We start from the raw sequence: 19,062 nt of genomic DNA on the forward strand, positions 1-19,062 counted from the left end.
ATAAGGTACTAATACATTATAGTAGGAAAAATTATTTGTTGGTACAAAGGCTTGTGATTCCTTGTTTCCTGCCTAGGTTAGAACTGAAAGGAGGTGAGTTTTGGAAGAGGGCATAGATTTGAGGATATGGGTACTACACAGGGGTTATAAGATGCAGATGTTAACCTTAAAAAAATCCAAGTAAGATAGTGATATTCACCTGTCTCACATAATAACATATATAGCCTTTATATGGGACTAGGTAGCCTAAAATAATAACAGTCCCATCTTCCCCCTAGTTTCTTGACAGTATTGTACAGTTCATGATGGTATTTTAGAAAAAGGCAAAAATAGCCAAGAACAATAGTAACAAAAACCCACTCATAGCTTCAGAGGAAAAAAAGTCGTGAGAGCTGAATGATTATACATCTTGATGTCAGGAGTATGGGAATAAAAATTGCATTTTATAGGATGTCATCACCTGTCCTGTTTATGCCATGACAGCAGTGACACATGGTAAGAATAATTATCTCAGTGGAAACAAATTTATTTACCTGCTGTGGAGCATCCCTGTTCATCTTACTCATGAACTCATCTCCCTCATTCATTGTCTATGGATTGTCAGCAGTGAGCCAGACGGGATGATTCCTGAAAAGGGAATATTGGTTTGAGTTGAAATATAGCCATATTCTCCATTTTTATTTGATGTGCACATCTCCTGGGCTTCTTCCCTTTCTTCAGGGATCCTTTACACTGATCTAACAGTTATTTATATGTCCATTTTTTGCCCTGTGCCTCATGACTATGTAACATTTTTTTCCTCTTTTCTTTTCTAAGGGAAAGCAAAGTCCCAGGAAATCTCATTTTTATAGTTCAACTCATACAGGCCATAGCAGCACATTGAAATGAAATGCCATTTACCTTTATTTCACTTAAAGCACTACAGATTTTTTTTGTTTTGGAACTACTGAAGAAAACTTCAAACAGTGGAGGCTTCTTCAAAATCAAGCTTAAAAAACATTTCATTTGAACTTAACTTTCCTGATAAGAATATTCTTCTCATTCTTGTATAGTCTTTGTGAATAAATTCATATAGTTTAATATGAAGGCTTACTGTTAGTTTTTTTGAACATGAATCCTCAAGCTTTCTTAACTCCCCTTTCCTTGGAAAACCTAAAATAATTTTTCCAAATATGTTTATTTTCTCATTTCTTGCTGTGGGTGCAAAGAAAGAACAAAGGCTGCCTTCCCTAAGCCCAACTCATATGTGAGAGGCTGCCCTGTTGTCCTATTAAGTCCCTTCACACAAAGACATGAATTTATTTGATAAAATACCACATGTTAACTGTAGCTTTTTGTTCTGTGACATACTTCAAGAGGAAAGTGATAAATTCAGTTCCATGCAGCAATATGTATTTATGCAGATATATCTCACTACAACTTTATCCAACTGTACTCAACACACACATACTTTGCCTCATCACAAACAAGGCCATATCACTTAAACGTGCTTTTAAAAATTTTATTTTATTTATTTATTTATTTATTTATTTTTAGATAGGGTCTTGCTCTGTCACCCAAGCTGGAGTGCAGTGGAATGACCATGGCTCGAGTAGCTGAGACTCCCGGCGCATGCCACCATGTCCAGCTAATTTTTTAAATTTTTTTGTTGAGATGGGGTTTCACTATGTTGCCGGGTCTGGTCCGAACTCCTGGGCTCAAGCAATCCTTTCTCCTCGGCCTCCCAAAGTGTTGGAAGGCATCAGCCAGCGCACCTGACCTTAAACATGCTTCTTTAATGGACTACTTCACAGTTGATTAGGATGCACAATACCCAGAATGATGGACTGCTTCAGCAGGTGCAGCTGAATGAATGGGCCTTCCATCCCCAGCTGCACTGGCAGGATGGTTAGTAGGGCTCTTATTTTAATGCACAACTTATATGGCTGAAGGACAGCATGCTGGTAAAGAAAGAGATTACTAATGGCAAAGGGAGTGGCTGAAGAATGAGTAAGTAACATGTACACATTACTCCATAATGTGGCTGGATAATACTATGTGGTGTTTACTAGCATGTGCTCTGGGGGAAGGCTTTTGGAAGTCCTGAGTAGACATCCAATCTTCAGTTGCTGTGGGACTTCAGGCTCATTAGACGAATGAGAATGTCAGGGTGCAGTTAGTTACAGACAACCCTCCGACTTCATATTATGAGTCTTGATCCTGTATATTAAAAATAGGAGAATAATTATATATTCAGTTATAATCTATGCTACCTCAGAGAAAGTTCTCCCCTCAAAATTACTATTTTTTGGAGACAGGATCTTGCTCTGTTGCCTAGGCTGGAGTGCAATGGTGTGATCTCGGCTCACTGCAACCTCTGCATCCCTGGCTCAAATGATCCTCCTGCCTCAGCCTCCCAAGCAGCTGGGACTACAGGCATGTGCCACCATGCCTGGCTAATGTTTTAATTTTTTGTAGAGACAGTGTTTCGCCATGTTGCCCACACTGGTCAACTGCTAGGCTTAAGCAATCCACCTGCCTTAGCCTCCCAAAGTGCTAGGATTACAGGTATGAGCCACTGCACCCGGTGCCCCTCAAATCATTAAGTAAATTTTGTTCTAATTTTTACTGAAAAGTCCATGTATTCTTTTCTACAAACACCCTCATAATTTATTTCCATGCATCTTTGCTTTGGATCCTAGCTTTATTGGTGAACATTTATGCCTTTCTATAGCAATCTGGTTTTTCTTAGCCAATTGAAATGGGCATTTATTAGATCATTTAAGCATCATATCAATATAGTATATTTGGTGACTTTATGATAAGTTCTTATGATAGATGTTCAAAACTCTGCTCAGATGACATTTTTATGGATCCATATAGTTTTTGTCATATATGAAAAGAAAGCATTGAGTTGTGCAGATGATTAAATGTGCATTGAGTTATTTCTCTGGAATTTGCATGAGAATGGACTGACTTGTAGTTGTATTAACTTTTCTAGTTCCCAGGTTAGAAAGTTTGATCTGTGTAATTTTTAAAGGCAGCATCCAAATCACTTATATTCAGAAGAAAATGGTAACAGATTTAGAAGCTGTCTATATTTTCCCCATTATCCACAATACATATTATTGGCAATATGGTTTTCACCCTTTGTTATCAACATATCAACAATGTGCAATAGCCATTAATAATCATTTGTTAATGCATGCTTCCAAGTTCTGTATTTGAAAATCTCAGACTTCATATATGGTAAATGATGGAGTAATTTATAACTTTTATGTTGAATTCTTGCTACTTTAAAAAATTGTGCTTCTCCTTTTTTAAAGCATATGACTTACTTAACAGCTGATAGTTACCTGGATTTTTAGTATTTTTTTATATCACAAAAAGATTTCTCTGAAGTTTGCGCAGGGGTCTATTTGTAGGCAGTTTCCAACTTACTAATAAGTAAGGTTCTGAAAGTTATAAGTTAGCTGTCTGGAATACATAGTCTCATAGAAACCAGGTTGTAGATGGTGATTTGGTTCCTTGGGCAACCTACTGAAACCCATTTACTATATAATGTAGCTCAATAATATTGTTGATAGTGCTATAGTATTTAGCAACTGTCTGTCAAGTGATTTTGAACTCTCATTTTGAAATCTAACTTTCGTAGCATTATTCTGATGAATTTTTGGTAGTGCGATTTGACTTTTTCTACCTCCATTCTACCAGTTCACAGTGCATTCTAGCAGTGGAAATCAAAAAACCTATTGAGATGGAATTTGGGAGGAAAGGAGGACTTACTGATATCCCTAGCTGTAGAAAGAAAGTAACTGGGTGTCCTGGCTGAAAGAGGAAGGATGTGATGATCTTCATGGCCCTGTTGTGGAGATGTATGTCTGCTTATACATGGCAGGCATCCAATTGGAGGTTTTTATATTTTAAAAATAAAGAAGCGGCGGCTGGGCGCGGTGGCTCACGCCTGTAATCCCAACACTTTGGGAGGCCGAGGCGGGCAGATCACGGGGTCAGGAGATCGAGACCATCCTGGCTAACACGGTGAAACCCCGTCTCCACTAAAAATACAAAAACTTAGCCGGGCGTGGTAGCGGGCGCCTATAGTCCCAGCTACTCAGGAGGCAGAGACAGGAGAATGGCGCGAACCCGGGTGGCGGAGCTTGCAGTGAGCCGAGATGGTGCCACTGCACTCCAGGCTGGGCGACAGAGCGAGACTCCGTCTCAAAAAAAAAAAAAAAAGAAGGGGCATTTTATAATTTTACACTGATTAGCCAAAGGATGGAGAAACCCAATACTTCTGCTCGTTCACCATGCCTCACAGTATATTCCAAGTATTTTCATTGTATGTCTTCTACTTACTCTACTACCCTATGCCCCACAATTTGGACTCTTGGTTTTTAAATGGTAGCACAGGTAAGAGTAGTTAAGTTTCTAATACCAGAATAGTTTTGAAATATATTATTGTTATTATCATCATCATGTAGAGACAGCATCTCATTCTGTCACCTGGGCTGAAGTGCAGTGGTGTAATCATAGCTTGCACTGCAGCCTTGAACTCCTAGGCTCAAGGGTTTCCTAAGCCTCAGCCTTAATATACAGCCTTATAAGTGTGCATCACTGTTTACAGCTAATTTTAAAATTGTTTTTTGTAAAGACAGGATCTTACTATGTTGATCAGACTGGTCTTGAACCCCTGGGCTCAAGTGATCCTCCTGCCTTGGTCTCCCAGAATGCAGGGATTACAGGCATAAGCCACTGTACTTGCCCTGTAATGTATTATTTAATAGGTCTTATATGAGATAGGATGATATAATCATATAGGAAGTAGCTGAGGTTGATCACAAATTAAATATTCTTAAATATAGGGCAATTCACTTAAATGAAGAATAGTAATTACTGTTTAATTACATTATATCTATTAAGAGTATCAGAAGAAAGTCATATGAAAGTGTAAGTAGATGATGGAAAAGTTATTTGGTCACATCATTTTGAAACTCAGCAATTTTGAATCATATTCACTTCTTTCACTTGAAATCTGGAAAATTGTACTTTTTTTATTGCCAAGAGGGAAAGTTGAATAAAAGGAGGGTAATGGGGAAAAAAATGAGAGGAGTGATATTGAAAAGGCTCTAAAGATTAGTCAGTTTAAAGAAAACAGTTTGATGAGTTATGAGTAAAATAGAAAGAATTTAGTTTCCCAAGGAAACACATGAGCTCAAAGTGTAGGGGAAAGGTGCTTGGCAATACAAATCATGTATTTTTATTAACCTGGAGCATTTGAAAAAATATGCAGAAACATTTGGCAAACTGAAAACTCAGCTGACTTCATGCCCACCAACCAAGTGAAAAATCTGATTCTTCTTCCTCTAAGCACATAGCTGGGTTCCTCATAAACAGAGTTATCCAGTGTATAGGTTGCAGTGGCAAGAAGCCAACAGTGAAGTCAAACTCATAAGCATCCTATAGAAAATCCCTCAAATTACATCTGTGCTGTTGCCAGCTGTACTGCCAGGGAACAAGAACTGTACAGATTTCTGTGCAATGACTGGGTTACTTAACACAACTTGATTAGCTCTGTTTCTTCCCTCTCTTTGGCTGACAGCTGACCGCCATACTGATTTGGTGGATGTAAGACTGAAGTGAATGCAACCACTTATATGCACCTTCTTCTTGTATGCTATCACTGTCTTGTACAGTAGTCATGCTGATTGACTCCAAAAATTCATTTTGTCACTCATTCAACACATAGTTTGAAAACTATTGCATTAAAGTAAGCAAATTTTTTTCCCTGTTTTGATCTTCATATTATTTAGTCTACCATTGTTTTCAAAGAACTGAGTCTCCTCCACAGGACTTTAATTTTATTGCTTGTTTGAATAAAATCATTAGGAAGATAAATTTTGTACTCTACTAATAGTGTATAATCTATTAATAACAGTATGTATCAAGTGATTAACTGTGCCAGGTCTGTCTCTCTCTCTCTCTTTCTGTTTCTCTCTCTATATATACTGAAGTGAATACAACAGAGAGAGAGAGAGAGACAAAGAAAGAGAGAGAGAGAGAGAGAAATAGAAGGAGAGAGAGAAATAATTTTCTCACTTAATCCTCGTAATTACCCTGTAGGGTAAAAACTATTACTGTACCCATTTTTATAATTGAGGCTCAGAGTGGTAGCATAAACTTTTCTGATAGTAGCACAGTAAATGATAGAGCCAGAATTAATATTCAAGATTGCTTTATTCAATGACTGTGCTCTTTTCCTAAATCCTAATAACTTCCTAATTTTAGCTTAAAAATTACTTAATTTTTTAAAGTAATTTTTAATTTTTTGTGAAGAGTTGTATTGAAAAGCAAATAAAAACAGACTTTTAATGATGATTGTTGCATATTTTTAATAAAGTTGAAACTTCTTGATAAAATAATTTTTTCCCTGCATGGAAGAAAAGAAAAAGAAGGGAAGAAAGGGAGGAAGGGAGGGTGGGAGAGAGGGAGGAAGAAAGGATGGAAGAAAGGAAAGGAGGAGGGAGGGAGGAAGGAAGAAAGGAAGGAAAAAAGGAAAGAAGAAGGAAAGTAAAGAAAGAAACAGAGAAAGAAAGAAGGAAAGAAAGAAAGAAAGGAAGGAAGGAAAACAGACCCTCCAGAATGCTGGATAGAAAAACTTACTATTCTTTTAATATCTTAAATAATTAAATCTTGTATATGTCTTATTTTTAAGTAAAAAAGAAATAGATAAATATGGAATTACATCTTATGCTACAGGCCAGTATATTTTAGCAAGTCAGAGGAACTCAAACATGAATGAAGAGTGGAATTTTCCTTTCATTTTCTATAATAACTATGTTTATGGAAGAGAAAATGGAGGAAAAAATGACCATCCCTCCTGGTTTTGAAGAAAAACTTGTTTATGTGCGTAATACATTGGAGAAATTGTTTGGGATCACTTTAACTCTGCAGAAATATGACCACTAAAATTCCTAACCAAGGTGTGGGGGTATCAGATCCATGAAGCTAATTAAATAAAATAAGAATGAGTATTTGTGAAGGTAATTTGCTTACCTCATTTTTCCAGTCCCTTTCTGTAAAATAGAAAATATTTTAAAAAGAAAATAACGGGTGCAGTTGGCTTTTATGATCTCTTTTTCTCTCTCTCCAAACCCTGCCATATTTCTAAATTTAATAGTAGGCTATTTCTATCTTTGTCTCTCCTTTCTGTCTCTTTCTTTTTCCTTCTTTCTCTCCTCTCCTTTCTTTCCTCTCTTTTTCTTCTCTCCTCCATCTTGTCATCTCTTTTGCCCCTTCTTCATTTTGCATTCTTACATGCAACCCTTATAATAATCTCCATTGTAATCTTCATTCTTTTATTAGAAAGATGATTCTTGAATCATCTAGGTAAGGTAGGTGCTACTGGACCTTGTTTTGGCTCATTAAAAAGATAATCTAGAAAAATAACATCTATTCTGCCTTTTTGCATCTCTGTTTTTCTCCCATATCCCAAACACACACTTTCAGAAAGGAATCTATTGTCCTATTTCTGGACAATGTTGAAATGTTGCCCTCTACTTTGTTACCTTCTCAGGAGTAAGATTGGTCTGTAGATATTGTATGACCATTAGAGAAAAACCAAAGATTCCAAACTAAAACTTGACATTAATCCAGGTACTTTTGCCACATTAACTATAAATAAACCTTTGTGGGTATACTTTTATACAAGGAGATAGACTTGTTCAATATGTAATAGCTATGTGATGCTACCCCAGAGGAGAATTGAAAACAAGCAAGTGTACTAGATCTAAGCTTCATTGAACTCAGGGTCAGGATTCTAAAACAAGCCTCCTCAAGGGTACTCACACAAGGTGGAATAGGATGAACTTGGATTAAAGGTATTGCACAAAAATATGCTTTGAGGACCAGAGGAAGGTAAGGAGTTCTTTCAGTGATGATACAGTGCAGTAAGAACATGATCAGTAATAGGTAAATGAGATATATTCAGATGTTTCCCAATAGCTCTGTGGGTACACAGATTTGGTTTATGGATAAGGATATAAAAATGCCCACAGATACATGGCTGCAACCTTGTTGGACGAATATGCAAATCATGGGGCAATTTAAAGTGTGTTGGTAGGTAGAGTGAGTTGCAGAACAAGAAATTAAAGCATTAGTATATTCAGATGAGACCAGAGATGAAGGAGAACAGTAATTGTTATTTGTTGGGAAATAATTTGCAAAGTTGGTGGATTATGTAAATGACAGTTTCCTGACTTATTGAGTCTATAGTAATAGGTCTATTGTTACTCTAGTGTTACCATGTTTATGTGTTTTAATGTGAATCTCTATGTAGAATGCAAGTCCATTCTTGATTCAGGATTCTTCTGGGTCTTAGAATCATATAATGCTATCAAGGTATTACTTCCCTATAGCACCTTAGGTTCACTAGTAATTGGGTGACAAATTAATTTTTATGATAGGGCAAGTACAGAAAAAAAATGAGCATGATTTCTATGTGGAAGTTAACTTTGTTTTGTTACATGACTTTGAGCTTTACATCTAACCATGACCTTTTTGGTCACAAGTAACTGGCTGAGCGAAAGTGAGCACGTTTCCAGCAATCTGTAATCCACTTAGGCAGACCTCATCCTCACTCTTCGTTATTCTTAATTTCACTATTAAATTTTTAAATCCATTCAACTATTTCTAACAAAGATACACATTTTACTTCTCTCTTTAACCTCTTATTAAATAGTCTCATCAAATATCTGCAGAGTGGAGCCAATTGTGCACACTATGTCAGAATGATTCTATAATAACAACTTGCTTTAGGACACATTTTCTGAGTTTATGTGTTTTCAGGGTAAGAGGGAGGGAAGGGGACTAACGTGTTGACTTACATACATTATGTTATCTCATTTAATTCTTATAAGAATTCTGTGAACAAAATTGCCACAGATTCTTATGTAAATGTTAACACTTTAAGAAGATGCCAACTTATCCTTGCCATTATAGTGGGCTAAATTAGTGAGAAACAAGTAAGAGGTAAAGATATAAGTCAGAAAATGTGCAAGATAAGACATGAGCCATTACCATTTGCCTTACTGCCACAGCGAATTATGGGAAATAATGGACCTAAGGGAGAAAATAATATTGTAATTACTATTACTTTATACCATGCTATCTCAGAAAAGACAAAGATTCATTCTTCTGCCAATGTAGGTAAGAGAGTGTTGGCAGAACCACAGACATAAACCATTTTTTAACACTTTTGTATAATTTGACTTCTGGCAAATGGATATTTTGATGGCAAAGGGATTTTGACAGAAAAAATTATATACTAAAACAACTTACTTTTTTTTTTTTTTTAACAGTTTTTGCTTCTTGTTTTCTTATTCCAAATCTCATTAGGTAATAATTACTAATTTTTAAACAAAATACAAAATACTTAAAAAAAGGTCAAGGCAATTTTTTTTTTTTTTTTTTTTTTTTGGAGACAGAATCTTGCTCTGTTGCCAGGCTGGAGTGCAGTGGCGTGATCTCGGCTCACTGCAGCCTCCACCTCCCGGGTTCAAGTGATTCTCCTGCCTCACCCTCCTGAGTAGCTGGGACTACAGGTGCCCACTATCGCGCCCAGCTAATTTTTTGTATTTTTAGTAGAGATGGGGTTCCATCATGTTGGCCAGGATGGTCTTGATCTCTTGACCTCATGATCTGCCTGCCTCGGCCTTCCAAAGTGTTGGGATTACAGGCATGATCCACCGTGCCCAGCCCAGGGCTAATGTTTTTAAAAATATAGACACTACATTTTGGGCACTGTGCTCTCTATCAGGGTGGCAAGATCATTTGGACATCAAACCCCAGCAATATGCAATTTACCCATGTGGCAAACCTGCACATGTACCCCAGAACCTAAAATAAAAGTTAGAATAAAATATTTTTAAAAGAATTTTTTAAAAAAGAAAAAAATAGAGGCTTTCTTCTTCAACTTAAAAACAATTTGTGGAGATTTTGTCAAGGACCTAGCACTGTGGTTGGTTTACAACAGGTGCTAAATAAATATTATTAAATCTAAATGCAGAGATAAATATGTGCATGTTCATTCATTCATTCTTTCAATCCACAGACATTTATGGAGAGCCTGAAATGTTCCATATAGACATGTTTGAGATGTAAATGTGAATAGCATACTAAAGCTAGTTTTAAGTTAACTTAAAACTCTAATGTAGAGACAAGTAAAGGAGAAATCATAACACAGTCTTATAATTGAGATATGAATGAAAAAATATATGTAGAAATGTGTAATTTGTCCGGAAGAATTGAAGGGAAGCTTCATTGAGTAGGTTAACACTTGAGCTACCTTTTATAGGGAATTATCTGGAGAGGACATGGAGATAAAATAGTCTAAGATGGGGGTATAGTATTTGTAAAAGCACCAGACATTAAAAGGGACTAGTATATTTTAGGAATTCTAAAAAGTTCAGTGTGATTGCTGCATGTGGGGCAGAGGGAATGGGGGAAAGGATTGGGCTGAAAAAAAATTCTTGAGATTTTGGTGGTGCCGTTGATTATTTCCTGATATGAACCTGGAAAATATTTAATTTCAACTAATTCATTTTGATAAGATGTGTATTTTTCTAGGGAATTACATGTTTTATTATAATCTCCTGACATACTTTTTAGTGCCTTTCTTACAGTAGATGAGATGTTAAACTGTTAAAATGATGAAATTGTGCGGAGTGTGATGTGATATGAAAGGACTTCGGAATGATGTATTGCAAAAATTGCTAGTCATTTTTCCTTAAAATGGTCCTTTTGAGTTGCTTTTTGAATTTTCTTATACTTTGCTAGCCAATAATTTGCTAGAGCAACTTGTAGGTCAGTCAAATGATTCTAAATTCTAAGAAGTAAAGGCACTAGATATGCACATAAATATAATTTATGTTTAATAATTTGTATTTATATATTTAAGAGAAAAAGATTGATATGCAAAATATGTGAATGCATGTCATTTTAATAGCTTCAGGGAAATGTTAGCTAGGCATAACTTTGGTTTCTTCATTTCTGTGTTACTTGTGATATATACTTTTAAGGCTTTATTCCAGAGGCAGGTTTCATTTTCACGTAAGCATAAGGTCAGGCTTTACAATATTTGTTATTTAATTTTTCTTCTTCCAGAGAAACACCTCAGAGGCTCCAGACTTCATTTTAGAGAAATTATAATTTCTTCAACTTGAAATTGCTTGGATAGGTCACTACCAGATTATAGAGAGCATGATGTGCTTTACAAGTTGAAAAGTTTTCCACCAAGTAAATAGCAGCAGTGAAAATTGTCAGAGAAACAACTAATTAATCTCTGTTCCTTTACAGCTGTTTAATGCAATGCATAACTAAAAGTCCTGTTAAATTAATTAATGATTTCAATTATGAACTTTTCTCCAAAATGTTATGATTTGTATCAGGCTGATAATGCAGTCACCTGGGAGTGTGAAATCTGTGTTATGAAGAGAGTCGCCAGTTAATTGATTCACAAATTATTTAAAGTTTGTTGCACCCAAGGGAGTGCTCAGTTTCATGACAGTCATTTCTTCAACTGTACAAACTCCTTTTTCACCTTAAGAATGTCTTCAGTTATTAAGGATGATAAAATACCAGCGTGTTTCTGGAGCTGTGAGTAATCTTAACATTTATGATTTAGAATTTGTAGGGGACTATGTGGAGATTAAATCTATGCTGGAAGGAGGAAAAAGTTATGTAAGTTTGTTAATGATCTCTTTTGTGGCAGCTTTTTTATTGCTTTTGATTTAGTCATTTTAAATAGTTTTCTAAACATCACTGTTTACAATTTTTTAATATTTGCCATACAATGAGGATATTTTATGTTAAAAGATAATGATTATGCGTTCTTAAGAAATTCTGAATAGTAAATAATATAAATTGCTTTGATAATTGGTATTTGAAGCATTTGGATTGCTCCAGGGAGGTGTAACTTGATGCTAGCCTTCAATGTTGGAGAGGTGCTGACCTCTCAATACAAAAGCATCAATATCTACAGTACACCTTGAGTATTTTTTGTAGCATATAGGGAAAAATTATATACTTGCTTCTAGTCTGGTTATTTTACGTATAACTTAACTAACAAATAAAATTGTACATATATGTGCACTGAGAAGGGAGGGCATCAATAATGGCATTAGTATTTTATAATACATTTATTAGTTTTATTGTTTCTGTGGTGCACTTGGGCTGATTTCGGAGTAGATGGTATGGTCATAAGCAAGAATCCTTTACTGAGTGCACATGTCTAACTGAGGTGGAAGGAAAAGAGGTGGTACCTGAGGAGAGATTCTTAAGCAGGAAGAGAAGGCAGCAGGAAGTCTCTGGATGTGACATGAGGGGTGGCTGTAGTATTAGTGGGCTGTAGAATCTCTTCTGTTCTACACACATTTGGGCTTCATGAATAGTTAAAAATCCAGTGCTTTTAGGGTGGCTGAACCATACCCTTAGTAGTTTCACTCCAATTTGATAGGCAGTATGAAAAAGCCATTTTTCATTTAATATGAAAAACAAATTTTCTGTTGGAGAAATTTGTCTCTCAGCCCTGAATGGGTAGATGTATTTTCAGGACGGAGCAGGAAACTTGTATTCTGGACAGACACTGTGTTTGCAGATTTCACTTATCCTGGTAACTCTTCTGTTTTACTTCTTACATTTTTCTTTTTAATCCAAGAAAATTGCCCAAAGTGAAGACAAATAGAGAAACAGTATTATTAAAAATAAGTTTATCTTTGTTAAACTTGCTGCAGGGCAAAAAGAAATGGACTTGAAAAGGAAGTAAATTTATACTAATTTTTGCATTGTAGGAAATGTACTATTTTAGACACTGACTGACTGCTTCTGTTTTCTAAAATTAAGGAGCCTATAATCTCAGCACCATTAACAAGTGCTGTCATTCAGATACACAGTGTCTGGCTGATTTAAATAAAATGAAATGAAGATAGTTGTTTCTGGTCCCTTGGCTTCACTCATTGCCATAAACATATGCTCTGCGTCCTGCTTCTTTCCATCTTATTTATGACTTTAATTTGTTGTGTGGGCTGCGCTAGAAATTAAATTTAATATAATTCTCCAAGGGACCCTGTCATATAATAACATGGTAATTTCTGTGTATCCTTTTGAAAAATGAGGAAATTAATTCTTCCTGACATGTTCTAATTATTCCAGTGTGAACGGCAAATCCGTTTTTCCTAGCCCCTGAAGTGTTATAGGCAAATGGCTGGTGTTCAAAGCTGAGGTGCTAATGCTGACCAGCAGTGCGTTTAATTTGAAACATGAGCAGACACCTTTCAACACACCTTTGTAATATTGGAGTACTTTACAGAAATTAATTCACTACTTATTTGGCAGCTTAGCCTCGGGGTTATGTTTTTTTATTTATCAATGCTATAGTCATGTTAACATAATGTTTCCTGTTTCCTTCAGTGCTTGGTGTCTATATATGGAACTTAAAGTGTGCAATAGATAGTTTAACTGTATGAAAGAGGAGAATCTGGACACTTCAGAAATACCAGTTGTATGCCAATCTGTGTTTACACTTTATAGAGAGGTGTAGTGAGGTCTTGAATGTTAAACTTAATTATAGTCTATGGTTGGCAGCTTTAACTGAAATTACATAGTATAGGAATTATTGGGACAATCTTGCTGTGGAAAGACAACTGTATACTGTTTCCCTGCTGTAAATTTCAGTTGTAAAAATTCAATTTCTTACACAGGGAATGATACCATGAAAAGACAATTTGTGAATAAAATTTTATGGAAGAGGAATCTCAAGATCTGAACTCTGCCAGGAAGGAAGTGGCTATACTTTGAGAGATAAAGGATTAAAGCCATTTTTTGGTGCTGTAGCTGTGTAACTTATTATTCATTCAGATCAGTTGGAAGGTCTATATAGTATTCTTTAGAGGAATTACAAAAGAACTTACTTTATCCATAATCTTTATTGTGAAACTAGCTATTATATACATTTCTCTAATTAGGTCAATCATTTGTGTCAGCCCTGATACAACTTCTTTGTTTTAGTGAGCAGCTGATAAATGCCATTACACATTGGCTATTTATTGTGATATAAAATGAACGCATGAGATTCTACTTAAAATAGAAGATAGAAATACAATTAAACTTAAATAAAAGAAATAGAATTGTATTTGGAGTGACTGTAATTAAGGCTCCCTGTTTATCTGGTTCTGTATCTCTGCATTACATTCCCTTTACGTTTCAACTTAATTAGGAGAAATGTGAATAGTAGCATAATTATTCTGATAAATAGTATTAATATTGCCCATAGTTTTTCTATTGGCCATTCAGCTGTTAGATGTTTAATTTTTTTTTCTCTGCCAATCTACTGGAGGCTACTGTCAAATTTAGATTATGAACAGTGAAGAAAATGATGAAAACTGTCTGTCTTATCTTTCCCTTATACTTGCCTGATGAAAAAAGTTCTTTTGGCTAGAAACTTGGGAGAACATAACAATATGCTTCTTCCTATTCACCTACATGCTCTCCTGTACTTCTTGTCAGAAGGTTATTATAAGGTTACTTCTGTGGCATTTAAAGGGTAGGAGCTGGAAGAGGTATCAGGAGGTAAGGAGCGAGCAAGGGGATCTCTTTTTAGACCTAGGGACTATACAGGTTGCTCGAGATTTCCTGATCATGGACTTCTCCTTTGTGCCCTAGGGAAGGCAGGGAAATCTGCTGCCCCTCTGGCCCCTATTTTTCTTCTTTTTTTTTTTTTCACTGATATTATAGAAAGATTATCACCAAACAACAGAGATAGGTAGATCAGACCCTGATCCTATTAGACCAGATCCTCTTCAGAGCCTGATACACTATTTATATGGGTTCTAAGAAAGACTTGAAGATTTCCTGTATTCCTAATATTCTTCAAAATAAAGAATTCATAGAAAGTTCTTGACTAGGTTAGAACAAGCTGCTCATATATCCAATTCTGCATATACCTAGTTCCATTCTCTTTCTAGGAAAGAAACTACAAACATTTTTACATGCCTCCATCTCTGGATGCTGCAATCAGTGTGTCCAGCAAAATAAATGAAAAGAGGTAAATATCCCCCAATTTTGAAATTTTTTCTCTTAAAATATTACTTAGGCTCAGTTTTTAGTCATTTTAATTTTTAAAAATCTCTTATTATAATTTCAAGTTGATGTATAGGAAATGGTTACACTTATTTGTATATACTCTTTACTTGAATCAAAGCAAATTGACACATATGTTAAATTTTATTTAAAAATAAGTAAGTTGCAGTTTATTTTGCATATATAGTTTATATATATGTATACACACATATACACACTCACACACACAAAAACATACATACTTCCAAAAGGCCTATACTTGATTTGTCTTTCCTCATTAAACTCATTGATAACCTTCTTTTTACACTAGTGGGTTTGTTTCATACATCAGATTTACTCATTATACAGGCTTATCCAATTTTGTTTACTGATTGATGACTATAGTTAAGAAAAAGATCTTCCCTACACTCACACATGCTTATATTTTTACAATAACAACTTTTATTGAGCATATACCATATACCAGACACTGTACTAATCACTTTAAATGAATTGTCTCATGTGAAACTATAAGCAACTCTTTGAGGTATTTATTATATCTATTTTCCCAGTTTTATGCATGAGGAAACTCAGCACAGACAAGTTAAATAATTTTCCCCATATTACGTAGTTTACAGGTGGAAGAATGAACATTTTAACACATCAAGTGCTGAGAACAGTGCCTGGCACATAGTAAGCTTTCACTGCATGTTAGTTGCTCCTGTTTTTGTGGTAGAATGCTATGGGTCCTGAATTGCAAGAATGAGATTAGGAGACTTCCTCAAGAGCAGGTGATAGAGAAACTAAACTACTTAGTATTTAAACCTAGCTTATGAACCTAGGTACTTATGAGACCTTTAATCTTAATTCACATAAACAGATGTTCTTTGAGTACTTGCAATATATAAGGTTCTCTTTTAGGTACTACAAGGTATATAAAACATCTCTGCTGTCATGGAGCTCACAATCTAGTGGGGTTGGGTATGGGGATATGGGAAAATATATAATGACTGTAATACTGGATAGAATAAGATTAATTTTAAAATAGTTCAGGAGAGAGAATTTCTAAGGCCCTTATCTTTTTTTAAAAAAAAAAAAAATAGAGACAGGGTTTTGCTCTGCTCCCCAGGCCGGAATGCAGTGGTACAATCATAGCTCCCTTCAGCCTTGAGCTCTTGGGGTCAATCCACCTCCCAGCCTCCCAGGATGTAAAAATTAGCTGAAACTACAAGCATGCAATGCCATGCTAGCTATTTTTTTTTTTTTAATCTCTTGTAAAGATGGAGTCTCACTATGTTGACCAGGCTGATGTCGATCTCCTGGCCTTGAACAATCCTCCCAACTTGGCCTCCCAAAGTGCTGGGATTACAGGTTTGAGCCACCACAGTTGGCCAGGCCCTTACATTCTTAAATGTGCCTACATTTTTTGGCCAGATTTTATGCTTGGTTCACAGAGAAGGCTAGGATTCCATGAGTAGATGATAGTTTGGGGACAGAACACAGTGGAGTGGCTACATGCATATTGAATTTAAGAGGCTACGTATAGCAATATGTGGAGATGTCAGACAGTTAAAATGACAGCAAGGTGTCATTTACCGAAAAATTCTTATGCAAGAGGCACAATTATTCACTGCTCAGAATCTATTTTCTCATTCAATCCTTCCAACAACCCAGTAAAGTAGATATTATTATTACAAAACCTATTTTACAGATGAGGAAACTGAGACTTAGAAAGATTAACTATTTTGCCTGAAGTTGCAGAGTTGGTGGATGACAGAGCCAGGACTTAAAATTAGGTGTACAAGATTCTGTGCTCTTAACTACAAAATTACATTGTGTGGAAGTATGAGTAGGGAACTCAAAAAAGAGTTCTGGGCTAGAGATAGAGATTTGGGAATTACCTGCAAAGGAGTGATAGATGATATATGGCTGCAGACAGAGAGCGAGGGAAGAGGGAGGAAAGGAGAGAGGGAAAGAGCGAGAGAGGAAATGAGAGATAGAACACCTTAAGATTGAAATCCTGGGGGAATGATAAAGGGAGAAGGGAGAAGAGCAATGAAAGAATAGAGAAAAATAAGTTTTTATGTCATGGAAGTCAAAAGAGGAGAGAATTTCAGTAAGAAGGAAGTGACCAACAGCAATCACTATTATTTTTTATTTTTATTTTACCTTGAGTTCCGGGATACATGTGCAGAAACGTGGTTTGTTACATAGGTAAACGTGTGCCATGGTGGTTTAACAGCAATCACTATTGATTTAACATATGAGTATCGAATTCTGTTGAGAATTTTAGAAGAATGAGGATTTGTCAATCGGAGCTTGTTGCTAAGGCCAGGGCTAGATGGCAAAGGACTGCACTGTGAGGATGTTGATGAGGAAATAGTGGTAGAGGGATAGAACACTTTCTAAAGGATCCTGGTAGCTGAGGTAGCAAGTGACTGGGGCAGTCCCTTAATGGAGAGAGACCACTGAGGGAAGGGTCTTTTTTTTGGAATAGGGAGAACATAATTATGTTTATAAACAGTGGGAAAGCAACCAGGAAAGAAAGAGAAGGGAGAAGGAAAATAAAAACAAAAAGAAGAAACAAAAAGGGAAAAAACAAATTTTTCCTATTTGAAATAGTTTTGCTGAAAGACTTTTTTGGTAGGTGTATTAATTTCCTAGGGCTGCTGCTGCTGCTGTAACAAAGTATCATAAACTGGCTGGCTTCAAACAGAAATGTATTGTCTCACACTTCTGGAGGCTAGAAGTCTAAAATCAAGGTGTTGGCAGGGCCTTGATCCCTTTGAAACCTGTAGGGAATCTTTTTTTGCCTCTTCCTAGCTTCTGGTGGTTTGCTGGCAGTCACTGGCTCTTTTAGATCTAAAATTCTATGATTCTGTGACTAATAGGCTGTATTATTACAGAGTTCATATTCTTAAAGGGAAACTTACATTATATTATATATACATTTATATTATATTAAAAATATAAATGTTTTATATTTATATCATTATGTGAAGACAATTTAAAGATAATTTGGAATTTGCAAAAGATATAGAACCAATTAAAAATAAATATAAAATATGTTCTAAGGCTAACTTTTCAGTTTTTAAAATCACAAGCCTCTTTAGAAGAAATTAAATTTGATTACATTTAAAATCATGTGATTTAACACAGAAATAAATATACATATGCAAATTGTTTGTACCCTGAACAATTATTGGTATTCATATGTCTTTATTTTTAATCAAATTATTTTCTTTGCTATTGCAATCAAACTCGGAAGAAATAATACCTGCAATTTCATTGGCAGTGCAGATGAGCTCTAAATAATAACTTTAAGTTTCAGCTGTGGTGAATGCTATTATTTAACTTAAATATTGAACTATGAGGCTGCATAATAGTTGTATACTTATGTCAGCTGGTTAAATATTTAAGTTAGACTGTTATTATTGAATATTTTATATAACATCTAATATAAACTTGATCATTAAAAAGGACCAAGGCAATAATTAAATATAAAGGACCAAGGCAATAATTAAATATATCTTTAAATATTTATGACTGCCACTTTTTTGTGACTGATTTTATAAATTATAGCATATTTTCTTTCAAGTATTTGTAATGTTTAGTTTATATGGCATCTCAGACAAATATTTGGTCTAGTTTTCTATTCACTTACAAAACTTTTATTGAGCACTTACTTATGAACAAAGTATTCTGCTAAGGGCTAAGGATACAAATCTAAATAGAAAAGGGCCTTTTACGTGAAAGAATTTTGTAGGCTGGAGAGGAAGATGAGACAGATACATAAACAATTATAGTACAATATGATATACTGCACTAAACGTCTATATAAAGTGCTATGAGAGAATAGAAGAAGAAATTAAGAAGACATGTAAAGGGAATTATCATCAAAGCAGTGACTTTGAGTCAGGTATTAGTAGAAGAGTAGGAGCTCAAAGAAAGAGCAAGCCCCATAATGGC

General features: G+C 35.4%; 1 protein-coding gene and 1 long non-coding RNA gene across 9 annotated transcripts in view; one reads left to right on the forward strand and one right to left on the reverse strand.

Annotated features, from left to right (window-relative positions):
- The window catches only part of SOX6 (SRY-box transcription factor 6), a 757,470-nt gene that overhangs the window by 255,652 nt on the left and 482,756 nt on the right, over window positions 1-19,062 (forward strand). The window contains exon 5 of one of the 7 annotated variants that reach the window (XM_054523662.2): window positions 15,000-15,079. Within the exon in view, the coding sequence (XP_054379637.1) occupies window positions 15,000-15,079 (80 nt within the window). 7 annotated transcript variants of the gene reach the window in all.
- Window positions 1,535-17,936, reverse strand: LOC129048920 (uncharacterized). 2 transcript variants are annotated; one of them, XR_008511609.1, is made up of 4 exons: window positions 17,826-17,936; window positions 17,263-17,370; window positions 9,058-9,099; window positions 1,535-2,199 (listed from the first exon to the last, which is right to left on the reverse strand). It is a non-coding gene; the product is annotated as an uncharacterized LOC129048920 (long non-coding RNA). The 2 variants fall into 2 exon arrangements; XR_008511608.2 differs by lacking the exon at window positions 17,826-17,936 and having other exon boundaries at window positions 17,263-17,663.

This window comes from Pongo abelii, chromosome 9 (genome assembly GCF_028885655.2).
Source record: "Pongo abelii isolate AG06213 chromosome 9, NHGRI_mPonAbe1-v2.0_pri, whole genome shotgun sequence".
Taxonomy (NCBI): Eukaryota; Metazoa; Chordata; class Mammalia; order Primates; family Hominidae; genus Pongo; species Pongo abelii.